A 21,400-nucleotide genomic window follows, 5' to 3' on the forward strand; every position below is an offset into this window, starting at 1 on the left:
AGAGAGAGAGAGAGAGACAGAACTCGTGAGGATTCAAGGGATTATTTAATAGGAAAATTAATGAAAAATAGTTTAAAATTTTTTAGTTTTAACAAAAAAATGATAAAATAAAAGCTAAAATTAATAGTATCAGAATTAATTTTTTAATGTAAAAATATGAGTTTTATTAAAGTAAACAATACCATGAGCTTTTCGGTAAAGTTCTTTTATTTAATTGTGTTCATTTATAGTAAATTATGCAATTATTTTTAATCAGAAACTATTTATATTTAATTTTAAATAAATAATTTTAAATATTTTTTTATCATGTAAACACAATTAAAGAATCCCTTCAATCCCCACGGAGAAAATCTAGCGTAGGGCACGTTTGCTCTCTTTTTATTTTAATTTTCTTTCTTTTCGTTTTTTTGTTTTAAATGACGTGGAGCTCTTTTAGGAAGTTGATTTCGGATTTGGGCCATCCAAGTTTTGTGTATATTAGATTTGGGCTTTCTGTCATGACAAGCCCAATTGAACAAATGGGTGACAGGATAAACTGTTACATAGAAAACACTTACACTGATATGAATTATTGTTGGAAGTGTTTTCACTAGAAACATGATGAAATCTTTGTTTTTTCTAACATCCTTTTTCTGTTCTAAAACGAGCATTCATCTTTGACGGCTTATCAAAATATGTGTAGCTATAGTCTTTTTCATTAATTTCGTCAAAATTTTGTCAAAATAAGTTAGGTTGAAATAACCATTTATATAATTAGGGTTCCTCAACTCATCAAAGAGTGTAATTATGGTCCTTTTTGTCACCTACGTCAAAAAATTTGTCAAAACGAGTTATGTTTGAAGGATCATTGCTACAATTGGATTAAAGTTAAGGGATCATTTCTCCAGTTGAATTAAAGTTGAGGGACCAATGGTAATGAATTTTTAGTTAAGGGACCATAACTGCATGTTTTGATGAGTTGAGGGACCAATGGAAATAGATTTTTAGTTGATAGATCATTGCTCTAATTGAGTTAAAGTTAAGGGACCATAGCTACAATTTACCCTCAATTAAATTGGATATGATAGACATGGACATAGTCAAATTGGTCATAGCTTACTTTGTAGTCAATATAACTCACCCGTTTATCTTTGACGGTTAAGCAACGTCAACATTTTATATTACTATTCATTTTTGTCTTATTATCTTTATAAAAAAACAATATAAAATATTGACGTGGCTTAACCGTAACCACACAAAACAGGAGGGCACAGAAGGACACCGGAAGTGAGAGGGCAGACAATCCTTGTTCGAATAAAAGACAGGACATTAACATTCAAATACAAGTGATTCAAGGGTTTTTTTCTTTAAATATCTAATTACTGGTATTAAGGCACTTGATGCACCGGAATGTGTTTCCGCAAATTGAAAATTTTCTTCAAGATAAAAGTTGAATGAGCAACTCTGCAGCAATAACAAAAGCTAGCAACGACACGTCGTTTGCATAAGTAAAATCGTCCACCACATCAACCAAACCGCGCCTCCTCTCAACCAGTCCTCCACTCTCAGTCTCCCACATCGAACTCTTATCTCTCTCCCTCTCCAATGGCGGCCCAAGCTCGAAAAGGCGGAATCTCCCTTCCCGAACGGAGGAACCCTAAGAAGGAAGACGACGGCGTGATCGCGAAGCTCGCGCAGTCCCAAATTGTCATCCGGGGCAAGCAGGCCGCAAACGACGCCGCATTTGTCACGAAGAAGCTCATGAAGAGCACCGGAAAGGCCGCCTGGATCGCCGGAACCTCTTTCCTCATACTGGTGGTGCCTTTGATCATAGCAATGGACCGCGAGCAGCAGCTGAACGAGCTCGAGCTCCAGCAGGCCAACATCCTCGGCGCTGCGCCGCCCCAGAAGTAAGTCGAGCCGGGTCGGGTCGAGTCTGAGACATCGGTACCCTTCCTCCTTTTCTTTTGACCTTTCCGTATCGTTAGGGTTCGAGATTGGTGAATCTTTTTTGGGGGAGGGGGTTTTCTGTGATGATTCCGTAATTTCCTAGGGTTTAGTAAAATTCGATTTGGGATTACAATAATCTTTAGGGGTGGTGTTTTGATTTTGAGATATTGAAAGTAGATTGAATTACTGAAACTTCCGGCGGTGCGTTTGTATGAGTCGTATTTGAGAAAAACAAGTTTTAGAGCCGAATTTGTTTTCAGATTAGTAAATTTTGTGCTGCTTGATTCAGTATTCAGTGTTGATAATATTGATATTTGAAGTGGAGTTACACGTGCCTTGTTCTATGTGCTCTGCTTTGTTCAATTCATAGCTTTTCGAACAATTTTGATGTGCAATGAGTTGGGAAATTCAATGAAAATTCAGTTGCATGCTTGCAAAGTTTGAGTTTTCTTCGACATATGTTGTTCCTTGAGCGATGAGCTTTATGCCTGATTAAAGATCACGGTTTTTGTTTCGTGTTCTGGTATAAACTTCCATATGGCAAGCGTCTTGGTGGGTTGGGGCTTCTAGTTTTATGGCAGCATTTTAGTGATAGAACTTTTGTTGGAGATGAGTACGGTAGGTGAAGCATAATTAGTATTATCAGCGTTCTCTCTTTATGTATAGATGTTTGCTGAGTGGGATTTTTAGTTATTTGATGGCATGAGGCTCAATGAAACTCAGCATTAAATTGGCTCCATTTAGGGATGTCTCATTTGCATTGGCACGGTCAACAAATCTAGGGTATCTTTCATAGTGCAATACAGATGAGTGATATCCTTTTTCTAGCACCAAGAACTTTTCTTTATTGTGTATCTGAACTGTACAATGCATAATCTAAGTGTACATATTTTCACCAAATCCTTTCTGGAATTGGTCGAGGGTCTTTCATTTGACGTGATTCAAGTACATGGTACGGTAAATGCCTGTTATCCATAGATGATGGATCGGTGACTGGTTTGGCTGAGTTGATTGGTCATCACTCTATTAGAATGTTCAGTGTGGTGCACAGACTTTTGATTTAGATATTCCTTTATCTGGCTACTTGGTTGTGAACATTGTGTCATAACCATTGCGCTATGCGTTTTGACCCCTATATGAGTCCATTGGTGATATGTTGGTTGTGCACAATTTTATTGTACAAGCTACCTCCTTTTTCATTTCAACCCCTTTGATCTATGGTTGGCGTGTGTATTTGTGTTAGCTGGCCACGCTTGCTATTTTGAATGACAACATGATGAAGGATGTCACAAGAAGTGACCGGTTAGCGTACGCATTACATGGTTTTGGTTTTTCAGTTTGGAAAAAGAATTATATGTGGTGAGATATGGTGTGGTAGTTGTATTGAAGATTGTGAATTTAGTGATAGGAAAAATATCTTCTCATTTTCTTCCAAATAAGATTACAGACTTTAGTATTTATACAATGCATCACCACACACACACAGATGATTGATAGCTCACTAACAACAGATCCAAACTGTCCAAATAACAAACTATAACAGACTATAGAAATATTTACAAAATGATACTTCTAAGTCTTATCTTTTACACTATGGTCCTTAATATCCCCCCTCAAACTGAGCTGAGGGAACCAAAGAGATAGTTTGGTTCTGAGAAGCAGAAGTCTGGGCTTTGACAAGGACTTTGTATATCTGCAACTTGGTCCTAAGAACAGATGAAATGAACTAAGATAGCATGGGAAAGCACTTTCTCCCGAATATAGTGATAATCGATTTCAACATGCTTAGTTCTAGCATGGAAGATAGGATTTTTAGCTAAAGATAAAGCAGAAGTATTATCACACCAGAGTTTGGGAGAACAAGGAAGAACCAAGTGAACATCAACCAAAAGTTTGCACAACCAAGTTATTTCAGCTGCAATATTAGCTAAGGATCTGTACTCAGCTTCAGTGGATGATCTAGCCATTGTTGGTTGTTTCTTTGCACTCCAGCTAATAAGAGAATTGCCCAGAAAAATGCAATATCCACCAGTTGATCATCTATCTAAAGCACATCCAGCCCAATCGGCATCAAAGAATGCATTAATATTGAGAGGTTTAGAACATTTGGAGAACCATAGACCCAAATCAAGAGAGCCCTTAAGATATCGCAAAGTTATTTTTACAACTTGAAGATGAGATTCTCTAGGGCTGTGCATATTGACAGACAAGATTAATTGCAAAAGATAGATCAGGTCTTGTCTAGGTTAAGTATTGTAAACCACCCACAAGGGACCTATATTCCTCTGGATTAGAAAGCAGAGGAGAAGTATGATCCAATTTTGATGTACTCAAGGGTGTAACACAAGGCTCTGCTTCATCCATTTTAGCTTTCTTGAGTAATTCCAGAATTCCAGAAGAGACCTTTTAACTTTTATGCCAAGAAAGAAGTGTAATGGGCCAAGATCTTTGATGGGGAATAAAGCACTGAGTTGAGCAATGATTTCCTTGCATGCCTGAGACGATGGGCCTGTAACCAGAATGTCATCTACATAGACTAAAACAAACACCAAAGTATGAGTCTTCTTAACAAACAAAGAATGATCATTCTGAGAACCAATGAAATCCAAAAAGGAAAGGGCACCTTGCAGCTTTTCATACCAAGCTCGGGGAGCTTGTTTCAAACCATAGAGAGATTTATTAAGGTGACAGACATGAGTAGGCTTAGTGGAATCCTGAAAACCGGGTGGTTGCTGCATAAACACTTGTTCAAAGAGTGAACCATGGAAAATAAACATTACTGACATCCAATTGGTGAAGAAACCAATCATACTGAACAGCCAAGGTAAGAAGAAGTATGATTGTAATAGGCTTGGCAATTGGACTGAAAGTGTCAGTTTAATCTAGACCTTCTTGGTGGTGAAAACCCTTAGCAACTAGCCAAGCTTTGTACCTATCTATAATACCGTCAACTTTCCTTTTAATTCGGAATACCCATATACATCCCACAAGATTTTGAGATGAATGTGAAGGAACAAGAGACCAAGTTCCATTGTGCAAGAGAGCATTGTACTCCTCTTGTATAACATGCCTCCAATGAGGGTGTTTAGATGCCTGTAAATAGGTGGAAGGTATGAAATCCTCATAAATACGAGAAGGAATTGGATGATTAGTTGTTGCATAAGCTTTGGACTTGACTATACCAGACTTAGAGCGAGTTTGCATGGGGTGAGTATTAGTGTGAGAAGAAGGAATGGATGAGATGGGAGAGGTAGTTCTAGGTGCAGGTGCACAAGATGGTATAATTGCAGCTACATGATCTGATACAGGTTCAGAATTTGAAACTGATGATGATGTTGGGGATGAAGAATTGAGAGGAGGAAAGACTAAACTAGAAGGAATTCAGAATTTGATACATCAAACGTTCGTGAATAATTTAAGGATGTGACTGTGGTGCTATCCCAAAGTGCATTCGACACTTGCATATATATTAATTTTCACACATGACATTGTGTGACTCGCTTAAGATAATTGTTACAATAGCATTACCGTTGTGTAGATGTTCTTCTTCTTTGGGTGATATGGTCGATTTGATAGTCAGTCCATCAGTCAGCTCGAACTGCAGTGTGGTAAAATGTTCGCGGTGTATTTGATAATAATACAAATCCAACTTATCGAATAATTCTCAACATTTGATAATAATTTAATTTATGATTTTTTTTTTAAGATTGCCTACCTATTTAATTGATTATGATGAAATATTGAGTATATTTTTGCTTACCATCCTCAAATGGTGGTAATGTTCACCATCATATTTATCACTTAGATGAGTTTGAATTTTGAGATTTGTGCATATCCACTACACGAATCTCAAAATTCAAACTTATCTAACAATAATAAATAATATAGTCAGCATACACCATAGATTATGGTGATAAGTAAAAATGGTCCCTTAAATATTTGAAGGAGGTTCAGGTTTGTATTCCCTTAAATATTTGAAGGAGGTTCAGGTTTGTATTTTTCGATGCATAAAGCTTGATTGATTATGAACATTCATTCTTACATCTGAAGTTACGTGTTACTCTCGAGTTTTGGTTACTTACTTTCAAGCTTGATACCAAAAAAGAGACAAGTAAAAAGACCATATGGGCCATCTCATTGCTTAGTTAAGAAGTATATAACGGAAAGAGATTTTCTCCGGATCCCTTCCACCAAATTCACAAATCCGGGCCCTTGAAATTTGATCAAACGGTTAAAGTTATTATAACTTTTAAAGGAACCCCCTTGTTTTTAGCCGTTAGATCAAATTTCAAGAATTTGATTTATGAATTTGGTAGATTTGGTGGAAGGGATCCAGAGAGAGGATCTCTTTCTGTATATAACTATCTACATAATTGAGAACGAACAAACATCCAATCACAAAATGCCAACTAAGCATGCAAAAGCACTGCTAAATTACGATAATGCCGTGAAGTACTTTGCAACAATGTTCCCGATCACAATTTATGCATAAAACAAGCTTTAGCTAATTGAAAAAAACAAAGAAAAAAAAAAGGCATGTAGCACTAGCACTTGTTAAATGGGTCCCAAATCTTGCATGATTAGGCAACTAGCTAGAAACTAAAGATATAGAACTCGTTTAAAAATGATTTTAAAATGATTGAAAATATTTTATAAGTTCTAAAAACACTTAAAAAGTGATTCATATAAGAAGCACTAATTATGTGCTTCAAGTGTTTTTTTTTTTTTTTTGAGGTTCATGCTTACATTCTAACTAAATATTGATTTCAAAAGTATTTCTCTAAAAACACTTTCAGACATTTTAATTTTTTTTTTCCAAACGAGCCCATAAACAATACAATTAAGATTAATTAAACCAAACTAATATTTAAGCAACATACTTTTTGGAAGCTGCATATCATACCTCCTGTGGGCACACTTACGTGGGCACAACCTAATCCTGCACATGTGTTTTATTGTGCGTGATCAAGGAAACTGACCACTAAATGCTCCCCACCTCACCATCCAACTTAGATTTTTTTTTTTCCCTGTGATTTTGGGCGCAAACCGTTTTGTAAAGGAAAATACTTACCTCCTTGTTCGGAAAGAGCTATTTTTCTTCGCGCACATCCATAATTTTGACGTGTTTACATGTGAGGAGCTAATCAATTTCCGCTTTTAAATGTCGTTAAGCAATAAGAGCCAAATGGCAAAAATAGAAAAAAGGAAGAAAGTGGACCAAGAAAGTGGATCATGCCAACTTCTTTATCACAATTATTGATTCAAAACAAGTAAAATATTCAAACAAAATAAGAGAGAGTGAAATCAAAAGCCAAAAAGCATATCTTCAACCAAGAAAAATAATTTGAGGCTCCCTATAGATCTGCATAAAACAAACAAAATCCCAACCAAAGTTAGCAAACTAGCTTTTCTTTTCTATCATATCAAAAGTTGATGAGCCCTAAAACTAAAGAGAAGTTTAACGAAATGTTTCTGATACTGTTCATTTTAATGAAAAATTATATTTTTAAGGGTATATACAATTGAGAATTTAAAAAACTTTAATGGATTAATAAATCCATGGATTTTTATGAAATTTAATTAATTTGTAGAAATTCCATATAAAATTTTGATTCAATTCCTTCGAAATCTCATGGGAAGATGTGAGATTTGTAGATGCTTAAAATACATTATGAAATCTTTTCAATTCCCTCTAATTTTTCAACTTTCTCAAATTCTTTAAAATCAATTTCTAATTGAATACATATAGAATGTTATAAATTTCTTTAAAATTCTAATTGAATACGGATTTCTAAGGATTTTAATAAATTATCTTAAAATTCTAATTGAATACACCTTTAATTTCATAGAATCACTTAAAATCTTAATTCAATACCCCTAGATTCATTAAAAGAATTAAAATCCTTCAAAATCCCAATTGAATACATCCCCTCTTACACTAAAAAAATCAATCATGATACTATTCATTTTACCATTTATTTTGTCCTTATCGTTAAAATTTAAAATTTTCAAGCTATTTTCATTAATTTTCCTAAAACTTAAACACCATCCATCTCAGTGACGGAGCAACACAGATGGCAGCCTCTGATTTTCTGGCTCTGCCAGTGACCCATCTCATAAAAAGCGTTTCAATCCGAACCCATCTCACGCCCTCAGTAATTTGCAGTAAATTAATTAGACTTTTTTTTCTCTAATATAATAGTAATAGCTGTACAAAACGCTTACTTGTCTTAATTAAAAAGCACTAATTTAATCTTCAGCGGTAATCTCCATGCTTCCCACCATGTTTCTTCATAGACTTCATGAGTCGCTTGACAAACATCAAACAAACAACTAAAAACCCAAAAGCAGCTATCCCTCCCACTGCAATTGCCACTGTCCTCTGTGTATGGTGCCTAGACCCTGCAAGTTCATACACCAATTAAGCATTCGTTTCAAAGCACTTTAATCCATAAACGCTGTTAATAGAAGTGATTTTATCAAATGCACGTCGAAATAGACATTAAATGTCAAAAGAAGTTAGTCTAAAACACCATACAACTGTCTCAATCTATCGTCATACCAATTTATTATCATCTCCAACAGAAATTAAATAATTCAAAGAGATCCCACATCATATTTTGACTTGCATCTCCAACAGAAATTAAATAATTCAAAGAGAAATTAAATAAAAAATTTAAGAACCCCACATAAAAATCAAAGTGTGTCCAGCCAAAAACAACTTGGAATTAAATGCTCAAAACAAATATCAACACAAAGCGTATAAACCCTTCTAGAGAATGACCCAAAAAAATCCAAACGACAGTGATTTTCACACTCCGTTTTTATTTCCGGTTATTTTTTTGTTTTCGCTCTCGATTCTCTTTAATTTGTTTAATCCTACAATTAAATAAAAATGGAAAAACGCATAGGAAAATAAGCAATAAAAGAAAAGATTTTTTTTTGGTCTCAGACATTACCTGATGAAGAAGAAGAAGAAGTTATGCCTGTTACACCATTGGGGTAAAATTTGTAGCTAATATAGCACTTCTGCAGATAAATCTGCGCAGAAATTGCACCATTGCAGTCACTTTTAGCCTTCTGATCAGCACTTTTCACACAATCCCCACAATCCTCACTTCCCAAATCCCCCTCACACTGCCCCAAAATATACAGTGACTGATAAGTCCCAATATAAAACCCACCACTCCCATTTTTCACCCCATTTTCCACCATCCCAAAAGCTGTATCCCTCTTGTCCGCAAACCCAGCACTCACCCCGCTTGCCTGATCTTTCCCACAAATTTTGAACAGAAACTCTGTCCCCGGAACCTGTTTATACCCAGCAACCTCATACCTCAGGTAACACCCACCCAGCTGGACTCTAGCTGCTACGACTTCCCCACAGAGTTTCTTGGCCAAAGCTGGAATCTTTTTCACACAGAGGCTGCAGTCGGATGTGCTGAGGTCTCCCCTGCATTGGTACACCCCCAAGATTGCGTTTTGGCCGTCGCCAAAGGTGGTGGAAAAGTAAGTCTTTTGCGACGACTGAGAAACCAGAGAATCAAACAGAGATTTGAGGTTTTGTTTGTAAACTCCATTTGGGTCTTGGAAGTTTTGGTTCGCACAGCCTTTGTAGATCAAGTTTGTGAGATCAGCAGAAATGGTGAAAAAAGGAAAGGAGGCGAAGAGGGTGACGAAAAACAGAGCAGATAAGATGGAAGGGGAGGGCTTGGAAGTGTGAAAAACCATCTTTGGGTTGTGGGACTTGAAATTTGTTCACACCATGGAAAGGTTTAAGAAGGGGTTTGGAGTTTCTTTGGAGGGGTGCTTTCGGAGATTTCTAGATATTTGGTGGGTTTAGTTTAAAAACAAGGAAGGAGCTCGGCTTTTTTTTGGAGGGGATGCTTTTTGGGCCGGCTATGTGTTTGTAGCTTTGCTAAGAGCAACTCCAACGTTACAAAAGCCCCTAGAGCAACTCATTATTGAATATCTTTCGGTTAACATTAATTGTTTTTAATAAATAGTAATTACTTTTGCATCTTCATCCTTAAACTGAATAGCCGTTTTTGCTGTGTTTAATCATTTATTTTCTTATGAACACAGACGGTGTTCCAAGTTGTCTGAAAAAAAATCAATTTTAAAGAATACGAAGACATGTTTTGTCGTGAACATTATTTGGTTAACCTCAGTAACCTTAATTTTTATCAACTCCTTTGCTCGTATGAGTATCTCGTTTCGGCCGTCTTGTACGGTGAAACCAAATCCAGATCTAACTCGGTTTGGTCCCATAATTACTGTGATATGCCTCATTAATTTGATGTGTTTGAGATCATATCGTTGTTAGCAAAACTAAATTAAGCTGTTTATTCAGTTCAAGTTACAGAATATTTATTCAAGTCAAATTACAAATTTCGTTTGGGTTCATGATCTGATGTGATTCTTTTGCTGCAAAACCTGGACTTTGGAGTACACTGATTGTATATCATTTTTGACCCCGTGCTTTTGAATATATATTGGTTTGACACTTTGACTGCAATTAAGAACGCGTACATTTTTCAACATTTGATGAGCCGTACTCGCATACCATGCATAGTGTGTGTGTGCAGCACAGCAGTGACCTGAAAGAAGATCATATCCACATGGGAATTAGGGTTTTCGTCTCTAAAGTGACTTTGTGTGAGCAACAAGATTGTTGTTGAGATATAACACGCTTCTATATATAAAGCATAGACAATAAAATTTAAGTTTACCTTCAACTTTTCTTTATATGTAGCAGGTTGAGTGCTTAATCCAACCACAAATTGCCAAATTTCAATGTGAATATAGCAAATTTTTAGAGTGAATAGTGTGTTTTTTGTGTCCGGTGAATGGTAATTTGGAGTTTTCAAAGTTTGTTTGTGACCTAAGATACCTTTTCAGAAAGGAAATGACGTGACGAAATAAACTTTTACCTTGCCACCACATGAGATGGATTTTGGGCATTTAAGGTTGTTTATGTGGAGCCAAAAATAATTACAAAGCGACACGTGGATTTTTGGATATAAGAGGACAAAAATACTCTTGAGGTACAACGGGACTCCTACGTGGGAGTAGCGGACAATCATCCTTCAACTAAATCAAAAATGCCCAAAATAGGTAACAATTCAAAACCTATCTCATCAAATCCCTTCTACAAGGTAACTCCCAAAACCTATTTCATTCCATATATCTTTTACCTCATTTTCCCTTTTTTAGCTGATCAATTAGCTATTTATTCACTCCATAACCTCCCAAAAAACATTCCTTTTATTATGTTAATTAGCCAATTAATATATTTATTCCTAGGCAATATATTAATTTGCTAATTAAATCACCAAATAACACCCAAAATACACATAAAAGGCCGGCCACTCTTTCTCCAAAGAGAACCGACCATGCCCTATAAATATGACCCACTTTTCTCTAAAAACCTAGGTCTTGACTCTTGCTAAAATTCTCCAAAACTCTTTAAACACTTTTCTCCCTAAATTCTAACTTTGGCATCAGAGGTTCTTCGGTCAAAGCCCTCATTCATCGTGGGCGCGTGAGGCTCTTGGCCTTGACCTAAGGTGTTATTTGTTTTGTAGGTGCAATTTTGTCCAAGATCAAGGAGGAAGAAATTTGCATTCACAAATTGTTAATCTCATTGAGAGAAAAGTCACACACTTGTAGAAGACTCCCACATCAAAAAGTTTTTCTATTTTCTTGTCCATTTGTAGATTTTTCGTACGTTCTTATTATTAGAATTTTTATTTGCAAAGATTCTTTGATAAAACGTAAAAGAGAAATACAATGGCTAGAAGTTTAGAAAATTCCACAAATGAAAATTCCAATATCCAAGGAATGGGACCCCGGCGATCCACGAGGCTAAATGCGACAATAAGTGGAGCGGCACCACCACCACGAGTTTCCACCATGGGAACCACCATGGTGGCTACCTTGGTAGCCATCCGTGGCGAGGTCCATGGTGTCTTCACCACGGCCTGAGTCGTGCCATCCAAGGCAGCTTACGTCATTAAGGCCACGACCCAAGCCTCATTCTTGCATGCATCACGCACCGAGCACCCCACTCTCGTGGCCCAGCCTGCTCCAGCCAAGCAGCCAAATCCCGTGGCCCAGCCTGCTTCCGCTGAGCAGTCTACTCTCGTGGCCCAGCTTGCTCCAGCTGAGCAGCCCACTTTCGTGGCCCAGCTTGCTCCAGCCAAGCAGCTCATTCCCGTGACCCAGCCTGTACCTGCTGAGCAGCCCACTCTCGTGGCCCAGCTTGTTCCCGCCGAGCAGCCTACTTTCTTGGCCCAGCCCACTCCCGTGGCCCAGCCTGTTCCAGTCGAGTAGCCCACTCTTATGGCCCAACCTGCTTCCGTGGCCCAGTCTGCTCCCATGGCCTTATAAGTAGCCCAAATCAATCCAAGATTAGTTTAACTATCCTGGCTCCAAATTTCCAGACCGACGATCGAACCAGGAGCATTTTCACCACATTTTTCTACGGATTTGGCATTTCCCAACTCAAATCTCGCGCCTAGAGTTTACCACACTTCCACTGCTCAAGAAGACGCATTCATTCCAAACTATTCCAACCCAAACAGAGAACAACACTTGTCTCGACAAGTCATAGAGTTAACGAGCGTCGTCGCACAACAGACGACCTTGGTGATCAGCTCTTGCAGCACATTGAGATGCAACGTGCCCTAGACGAGTGTCCCGAAGTAGGACAATGACAGACAAAGAACATTTCCAGCAGCGTCCCGGCAAGCAACCACGAACCAAGCGTTCAGGTAGTGTACACTCCTAATTGGGCTCCCGAGATAGCGTATACTCCCGTCTTATTGTGCGGATGAGTGTGCACTCTCGACTATACCCACAGACGAGCATACATTCACAGTTGGGGTCACACTCAGATAGTCAACATAAGCAACTTTCCAGGCAAAATGATCATTCGCGGCTAAGCTCGCAATGAGCATCATCCACCTCACATCGGAGTAGGCAGCACGACGAACGGAGAGAAATAGTCACTCAATCCAGCTCAAGTTCAACTGGCAGTCTGCGAAAAACTCGCTCGCTTGCTAGGAACGCGCAACACGCACCTCATCTGCAGCATAGACGAGCCAAACACATGGAAGAGCAGCTTAGACCAGCAAGTCATGGTTGGGGGTAGCCGAGAGCTCCACTACTTCAACAAAGGCAAATTCAGGAAGAAGTGGATAGACTTTTGACCAAGCGATTACGTAATTTCCAACGAAACGAGGTCACTGACGAGGCACTATGACGGAACATGACCAACATAAGCAGGTCACCCTTCACGGACGAGATCAAGCAAGTAGAGCCTCCACGTGAGTTCAGCAGGCCATATTTCACATCTTTCAAAGGGGATGAAGACCCGAAGAGACACTTAAAGCACTACCGAAGCGCAATGATCCTCTATCGAAACAACGATGATCTTATGTGCAAGATAATTGCCACCACTCTACAAGGTGAGGCGCAAGATTGGTTCTACACCATACCGCCACAATCCATCTGGAATTTCGACGAACTTTCTTTGGTTTTCACCAAAGAATATTCATCTTATCGCTCGATAAAAAAGAAGTCCGACCATTTGTTCGGCATCAAGAAGAACCTAAAAGAGTCAATTCGTGACTATATGAGGAGTTTCAAAGCAGACAAGGCAAGGATAGTCGGATGCAATGACTCGATAACTAGAACAGCCTTCCAAAAAGGACTTCCAGAAAACCACCCATTATTTAAAAAATTAATCATGAAAGAAGATCTAACTCTGGCAGACTCTTTCGCTTTGGTAGAGAAGCATGCATTTTGGGACGAGGCTCGCCAATGCACATTCAAAGACTTGAAGAAGTACCCGAGATTACCTCCCTACTATCCACCGGAAGCAGCGGAGGACTTATTCGCATGTTTGATAGCATCTAAAGCAGCAATAAGCTCTACCATCATACGAGAAGAGTTGGGGGCCCGACTACCTATATTCTACAGTTCAAAAGCTCTCCTCGATGCTATTAGAAATTCAAAATCTAACTTTGGCGATAGTTGTTGCAACCCAGAAGCTCAAGTTTTACCTTCAAACACATGTAGTTATCCTTATGACATATTATTTCGCCCAATCCAGACGCGTAACGATAAAGGTGTAGACCCTGGCGGATGCAAAATTTTTTGACGAGCGCAACAACTCGACCCAAAAGACACGTCAAAGGCAAATGAACACTAGAAATACACACTTGAAAGCAAGTTTTGTCTTTATCGCCCCAAAAGATTCTACATAGAGCAACATGTACAGGCAGTTCAGCACCATTTCTTACCACGTGTTACACTGTCCCAGCCGACACTTGCTCTATAATTCAACCTTAGAGTGGTCCAATACCAGCAGTTGAACATCTTCTGTTGCGTGTAACATGGCCCCAACTCCACGGCTCCCTACCACGCATTCATGACGCAACAGAGTGGCCCAACGACGCCCTAGAGGTAGCCAAGTATGCCCTAGCCATGCCTGCTCCACCCAATGGAGACTTCTGGCATTTGCATGTCCACGGCGCATCCAATTACAAAGGTTTAAGAGCAGTCGTAGTCCTTGTCATCTAGACGGTTCGATGCTTACGTTTCAAAGTATCCAACAACGAAGTAGAATACGAGACCCTACTAGCAGGCTTCCGAATGGCAAAAGACTTGGCAGTGAAAAAGCTCGCAATTCATTATGATTCCCAGCTAATCACTAGCAAGACTGCTTGAAGCGTTTCAGACTTACACCCTCACTTAAGTTCCACATGCAGACAACGCTCAGGTGGACGCACCAGCCGGCCTAGGCTCCGTCCTTGACTACCAACTCAAACGCTCTATTCCGGTGGAGTATCTAGACGAGCCGAGTATAAAGGTGAAGCCAGCAGCCAAGGTGTCACAGGTTAATATAACTTCAAACTGACAAGATTCCATCATAGACTACCTGGTCAGTGGCACATTCCTTATGAAAAGATTGGAGTCCAGGAAACTCCAAATCAAGGTAACACGCTACTACATGTGGAACGACATTCTTATCCGAAAATCCTACACCGGACCATATCTTCACTACCTAGCGCCTCCCGATGACTTGAAGGTTCTATGCTCAATCCACGAATGCATTCACTCCAGAGGTCGATCCTTAGCACATAAGGCTCTTAACGCAGGCTACTACTGGTTTGCCATGCACCAAGGCGCTAAGGAGTTAGTACAAAAGTACGACCGTTGCCAAAGCTACAAGCCGGTACCAGCACTACCTACCAGTGAGCTACACCCGCAGACGAGTCCTTAGCCGTTCATGTAGTGGGCAATCAACCTGGTAGAACCTATGCCACCTGCTACTGAGGCAGAAACATTATGATCATGGCAACCGACTACTTCACCAAATGGATAAAAGTAAAGCCCAAGAGGACCACGACTCAGACGAACATAGAGCACTTCATATGGAGGAACATCATTTGCCGATTTGGCGTCTCTCAGTCCATCGTCATCGACAACGGCCCGCAACTTGTGGGCTAAGATGTGGCGAAGTTCTTCTAAAAGTATAACATCAAGCAGCACATGTCCATGCCAAGATATCCTCAAGGCAGTGGTGGGCTGAAACATCCAACAAGATTATCCTCGACTGCCTCAAGAAATCCCTCATCAACAAGAAGGGAAAATGGCCAGATGAACTCCCCGAATGTCTATGGGCATATCGCACCACCAAAAGACGAGCAACCGGTGAGGCTCCTTTCTCTTTGGCATTTGGCTTAGAAGTAATCATTCATCCCAATGTCATCAAGCTAAGTATCACCGCACTACTACTAAGCATTGAGTAGAATATCAAGGAGATGACCACAAACTTAGATTTGGTAGAGGACAAGCACAAGCAGACCATCACCTACATCGCAGCCTACGAGCAATAACTTATTTCTAACTCTAACAAAAGGGTCCGGATCCGGCAGTTCCAGCTCGAAGATCTAGTCCTAAGAAAAGCATTCATCAATGCCCGCAGAGAAAGCTCCAAAAAGATGGATCCCATCTGGGAAGATCCGTACAAGATCAGCAGAGTAGGCGGTAAGAGTAATTACACCCTTGCCACCATGAAACGATAAAAAGATCGAAAAGCAGTTGAGCGCCTACAATCTGAAGAAGTACCATGTGTGATCTCCCACTACATCAAAACCCGAAGACTCAAGAAGGTCGACGGGCACCACCTCACAAGCCGAGGATTATCTAGTTGTTATGCAGTTCCTACCTTACAACTAAGTTCTCGTTCGTTTCATTCGTTTTTCAATGAGGAATTCATAAGTAATCACAACTTAACTCGGCTGCATGCTTACAACAACTGATCACTCATGCACTTCAAAAGAAGATTGCACCCTTCTTAGGGACTCATCGCAGGAATTGTTCCCCCCGATGGACCAACTATGCTCTCTGGTGCTAGAGGGTAAACGAATTGCTCTCCAGTGCGAGAGGGTAAACCAATTCTCCGACACCCACATGAGTCAGCTCTCGAAGACAAGAGGATAAACTTTACACTCCGAATATCTAAACGTGGATGAGTCTGGCTGCCCTAGCATAACTAGATGCATGATGGCTTGCGCCGGGATTCCTAGAAGTAGCCACAATGGTCTTTTTCAAGGATTAGCTAACTGAAGGATTTTGGGTCTCTTGGCCTAATCCGTGGGGAATCGGGCGCTAGAGACGAATGGGGCATATTACGCAGTACGCCCTACAGACGGTTGCCCTGGAACCCTAAAGCTGCTACCGAGTACACTAAGGTAGCCTACGATTTCCGGAAGACTACCTACGGCTTACCCTTCGAGCAGTAAAACCGCGGTAGACTTATACAACCGCACATTCTTGTGAAAGGTTAAACAAGCTAGTGCGCATATACGAAGCTTTATCCACTGCCAACATGCTACGTGGTCGATAAGCTCATCATCTGCCAAGCACGGAACAACCTACTCCAAGTCCTAAAGTGTTGTGATACTTGCTACGCAACCTACAGAATTGAAGAAAGCCAAGGTTAACAACGTAGTGGTTACGCGGACTTGTCTGCTTCTGTAAGTAAGGCATCCGGCTGCCAACCCTATGGCTAACAACTTTGCAAAATTCTACACCAACATCTACAGCTGCATAGGCTACACGAGCTTGTCTGCTTATAAAAAAAAGCAGCATGCCTGCCACTGGTCTATCAAGTCTAAAAGTTAGGGCATGAACAAAAGAAGCGAAGATGAAGAAAATCGAAGGAAGCATGTTTATAAATAATTAGCAAATGCTGAAGAAGTTCAAGAAAAACATGAGCTACAAGGAAAAACAAATAAAATCCTAAAGGTTACCTAGAAGACTACATCAGCTTGGACATCCCACGACTACTCGGTTGCCACACCTTCAGTAGCCGCGACGTTCTTAGCAGCGACATCATCCGGCGCTTCACCCCCAGCTACCCCAGCCTGGGCACTAACTTCTCCAACTATTTTACCAATGGAAGCCTCAAAAGTAAAATCAAGTAAGTCTTCTGGAGAAATAGAAAAGGTCTCGAAAACTCAAGCTCATCCTTCTCACCCTTCAGCTGCTCATTCTTCTCAAGCAGACCAACACGGATGCGCTGTAGCTCATCCACTTCCTTCTTCAAACTTTCGTTGATCTTCAGTACACCTTGAAGTTCCAACACTTGGGGTTCAAGCCTATTGACGATTCTCTTGAAGTGAATCACTTGATTATAAGTAGCAATCAACTCTTCATCCTTTGCATAAGCATCGAACGAAGCTAAGAAACTGCAAACTCAAGATCTTGAATGTGAGGTATGTAACATCCAATCTCATTCTCGGCACTTTCATACTTAACTTGGATCGCGTCAAGCCTAGTCTTCAAGTTAATGATCTCGTGGCGAGCAGTCTCAAGCTGCGGAGAAGTGGGGGCAGAAATATTAGACCCATTCAAAGCAACAATCTTAGAATCCAACATCTTGATCTCTTCGGCTGAGGAATAAGCTTCAGCTGCCATAGTCTTCGCCACCTTCTTGGCAGCCTTGCTATATATACATTATAGCAAGCAGAGCAACCATTCTATATTGGGCCATATGCTTCTAGTCTCAAAAGCACACAGATCTCAGCAGCCACCCCAGAAGCAGGCTTAGTGGATTTCTCACAGTTACCCATACGAGCAATCTCTTCCTTCCTAGCAGGCGAATCAGTCTCAACAGCAAAGGGAGTAGGCCTTGGCGCCACTTTAGCAACAGAGTCCACCTTATCGTTATTCATAGCAGCAAGCCTCTCTAAAGGTGAACATGACTTAGCTCCCAATAGATATCTTAGCGTAGACTTCGGCACTAGGGTCATGACATGACTTTTACGCTAAGCAATCTTATCAGCAATCGTACTAGCTATTCTCGACATGGCAGGCGCCACAGGCTCAGATCTAACAGCCTCATTTTTTCTTCTTATTGGAAGAAGTTATGTCAATCACAGGCATCTCGGCAGCAGCAGACCTTCATGAGCAGCGGAAGAAGTTTTCAATTTTTCTCAATTGATATCTCTTGAGCAGGCGGGGAAAATCTCTTCATTCCACCTTCATTCATAGTAGGCTCTACGACAACAATCAGACGAGCCAATGCATCCGCCTTGATCCTCTTTACCTCATCTTTCGGGAGCAGTCCACCTTTCTCCCGGTGAAGAGAACTAAACAACCAACGCTATTCACGGTACTCAGCAGGGGAGCTCAACCTAGCATTCCAGTAGGCAGGAGGCCTGCATGCCCAACATTCCAGCAGCTCATGAGACCTGCGACCTCCTTATTTCTCTCAATCGTCGGCCTGGCCCGCATCAGTTCAAAGAACCCAAAGGACATGAGCCATGCGGCTCACCTAGCACTACATTTCAGGGCTTTAATCCGCGGTCCCAACCACACAAGCTGCCCATGGCTCTAGCGAAGTTGAGCAGCCTAAGGCAGTGGTCCCTGCCACAACACCTTATCGGCTCATGCCAAGCTGATTCCTGGCCCCTGCCAGCCGACGTGCTGCACCACCCCAACGGTTGCCCCGCGACACCACTACCTAAGAAGAAGACAAGAAAAATTAAATTTTTCTTACATCGGTGTGGCATGGAGAAGACGAAGAAATCAACGACAGACGGTCTTTTGCACGGGTAAGATGTAGAAGATTGCTAGAGGATGGGGAACAATATCCTCTAAACTATCTCTCTTGTAAGGTAGAGTAAATCGCTTTCCAAAGTTGATTTAATAACCCACTTAAGGTGGACTTAAATAGACTAGAGAAATTTATTTTCTTTTCCTAGAAGGATCTAATTTCCTATTAAAGAGGAAATCTACATCAAAAAATGAAGCAGTCATATGTTTCCTAAAGCAAGAAGATTTTTACACCTGCTGGCCTTTCTTACAAGCAGCCCAACAGGTGTGGGGGCATTTTTGGAGCAAAAAATAATCACAAGGTGACACGTGGATTTTTGGATAAAAGATGACAAAAATACCCTTGAGGTACAACGGGCTCCTACGCGCGAGCAGCGGGCAATCATCATTCAACTAAATCAAAAATGCCCAAAATAGGTAACAATTCAAAACCTATCTCATCAAATCCCTTCTACTAGGTAACTCCCAAAACCTATTTCTTTTCATATATCTTTGACCTCATTTTTCCTTTTTTAGCTAATCAATTAGCTATTTATTCACTACATAACCTCCCAAAAAACATTCCTTTTATTATATTAATTAGCCAATTAATATATTTATTCCTAATCAATATATTAATTTACTAATTAAATCACCAAATAACATCCAAAATACACATAAAGGGTCGGCCACTCTTTCTCCAAAGAGGACCAGCCATGCCCTATAAATATGACCCACTTTTCTCTAAAAACCTAGGTCTTGACTCTTGCTAAAATTCTCCAAAACTCTTTAAACAATTTTCTCTCTATATTCTAACTTTGACATAAGAGGTTCTTTGGCCAAAGCCCCCCTTCATCGTGGTGCGTGAGACTCTTGGCCTTGACCTAAGGTGTTATTTGTTTTGTATGTGCAATTTTGTCCAATATCAATGAGGAAAAAATTTGCATCCACAGTTTGGACTTTAGCGGTTCAAATCATATTTTAATATTTTGAGTATTTTTATTCTCTATATATAAAAAGAGCACCTCAATTTGATAAATCATTCAAAATACCTAAGATTGTCTTTCTCTAATTAAGAACTAGCAATTGTACATATGCTACGCATGTGTTTATTAAAATTTTGAAAATAAAATTTACAAAGAGAAAATGAAATTGATAAGCATGTTAAAGAAGACATTGCGAGAATTCGCGAAACACACACGAAAAAAAAAAAGACAGGCTGCAGCGACAAGGTGGCACTCTAATTCGTTTGAAGGTTTTAACATATGAAGAAACTCGACAGGCTTCCTAGAAGAAGCAAAAGAGGAAATATTCAGAAGCATCGATGCATGGTTAATGATCGTACCCTTTAGTATTGTACAGATCGATTAATGATTCACTAAAGCTTACATCCTTTGCTTAGCCAACAAGAAACAAATTTTTGAGATTTTTTTGTTTCCTTTTCTCTTAACTCCTTTTTAGGGATTACTAGCATATCCATGATTATGAACAGAATCCGTCGCTGCTTTGACTAAAAGTTTGAAAATGCATTTTTGATACCATACAATGAAGGTTATATCAGTTTTTATTTATTTATTTGTTTCTGCACATCACGTAATTATAGAGATAGAAAAACTCATTTACACTATTTGCCTTTTGCTCACCAAATATTTGAGTTATAAAAGAGTGACAAGTACATCTCATCATAAACCTTTTCCTTGTCTCAAAAAACTATGCTAGTAATTAACAACAGATGATGTTACTAGCACTATAATTTAATAATATTCCTTTTACTTGTATGTCTCAAGTTTGACTTACATGATCCACAAATAGCGAATTTGATAGCTAATTATCAGGTATAAACTTTGAAGCATTAATCTTCATCTCAACCTGATTCCTTCAAATTTTCTATTTTTCCTTTTCTTGTTATCTCTGTCTTGCAGCTTACAAAGAGGTTATGACATTGGCTATCAACGAAAAAGCTTGCAAGATGAGCCTTCCACCACTCGATTCAATCGAGGATATCGAACAAATGTTCAAGACTCTGCCTTCACCCGGAATGAAAGTTGAATCTTCGTTGAGTGCGCCATTCTTCTTCTTCCTCTCCAAGGTTTTTGATTACTACTATGATTGACACGGTGAGATTTCTTAAGCCTGCCATGTCATTTAAGTCCTGTTTGAGATTGTCATAGGAGCATATTTATGCGACTTAGTTAGTTTGTTTTCTTTCATTTATGTTATTAGTTCCTAGTTATTTTAGTATTTTAAGCTATTTTCTTGTGTTTGTAGGTTCAAAGGGCTAAAGTAGCAAGAAAGTGCATTTTAGTGCCTTTTGGAGCAGTTTTGAGCTTAGAATGGATAACACATGCATGGAGCATGG

At 39.7% G+C, this 21,400-nt stretch overlaps 2 protein-coding genes across 3 annotated transcripts; one reads left to right on the top strand and one right to left on the bottom strand.

Annotated features, from left to right (window-relative positions):
• Positions 1–1,507: 1,507 nt before the first annotated feature.
• On the top strand, positions 1,508–2,253 carry LOC126624060 (mitochondrial import receptor subunit TOM9-2). The gene has a single exon (XM_050293056.1). It carries the CDS (start codon positions 1,585–1,587, stop codon positions 1,891–1,893), a length of 309 nt encoding a protein of 102 aa, XP_050149013.1. The 5' UTR covers positions 1,508–1,584; the 3' UTR covers positions 1,894–2,253.
• Positions 2,254–7,142: 4,889 nt separating this feature from the next.
• On the bottom strand, positions 7,143–9,838 carry LOC126624059 (plasmodesmata-located protein 1). 2 transcript variants are annotated; one of them, XM_050293055.1, is made up of 3 exons: positions 8,889–9,838; positions 8,155–8,331; positions 7,143–7,291 (listed from the first exon to the last, which is right to left on the bottom strand). In XM_050293055.1, exons 1-2 carry the CDS (start codon positions 9,658–9,660, stop codon positions 8,186–8,188), a joined length of 918 nt encoding a protein of 305 aa, XP_050149012.1. In that variant the 5' UTR covers positions 9,661–9,838; the 3' UTR covers positions 7,143–7,291; positions 8,155–8,185. The 2 variants fall into 2 exon arrangements, with proteins under 2 accessions (XP_050149012.1, XP_050149011.1); XM_050293054.1 differs by lacking the exon at positions 7,143–7,291 and having other exon boundaries at positions 8,089–8,331.
• Between the last annotated feature and the right edge of the window lie 11,562 nt (positions 9,839–21,400).

Source organism: Malus sylvestris, chromosome 5 (assembly GCF_916048215.2).
Source record: "Malus sylvestris chromosome 5, drMalSylv7.2, whole genome shotgun sequence".
NCBI classification, from domain to species: domain Eukaryota; kingdom Viridiplantae; phylum Streptophyta; class Magnoliopsida; order Rosales; family Rosaceae; genus Malus; species Malus sylvestris.

Coding starts and splice junctions, on each gene's coding strand:
- LOC126624060 (XM_050293056.1), top strand. CDS start 1,585: ATGGCGGCCCAAGCTCGAAAAGGCGGAATCTCCCTTCCCGAACGGAGG.
- LOC126624059 (XM_050293055.1), bottom strand. CDS start 9,660: ATGGTTTTTCACACTTCCAAGCCCTCCCCTTCCATCTTATCTGCTCTG. Junction 8,332..8,888: donor TTCTTCTTCTTCTTCATCAG/GTAATGTCTGAG, acceptor ATGAACTTGCAG/GGTCTAGGCACCATACACAG.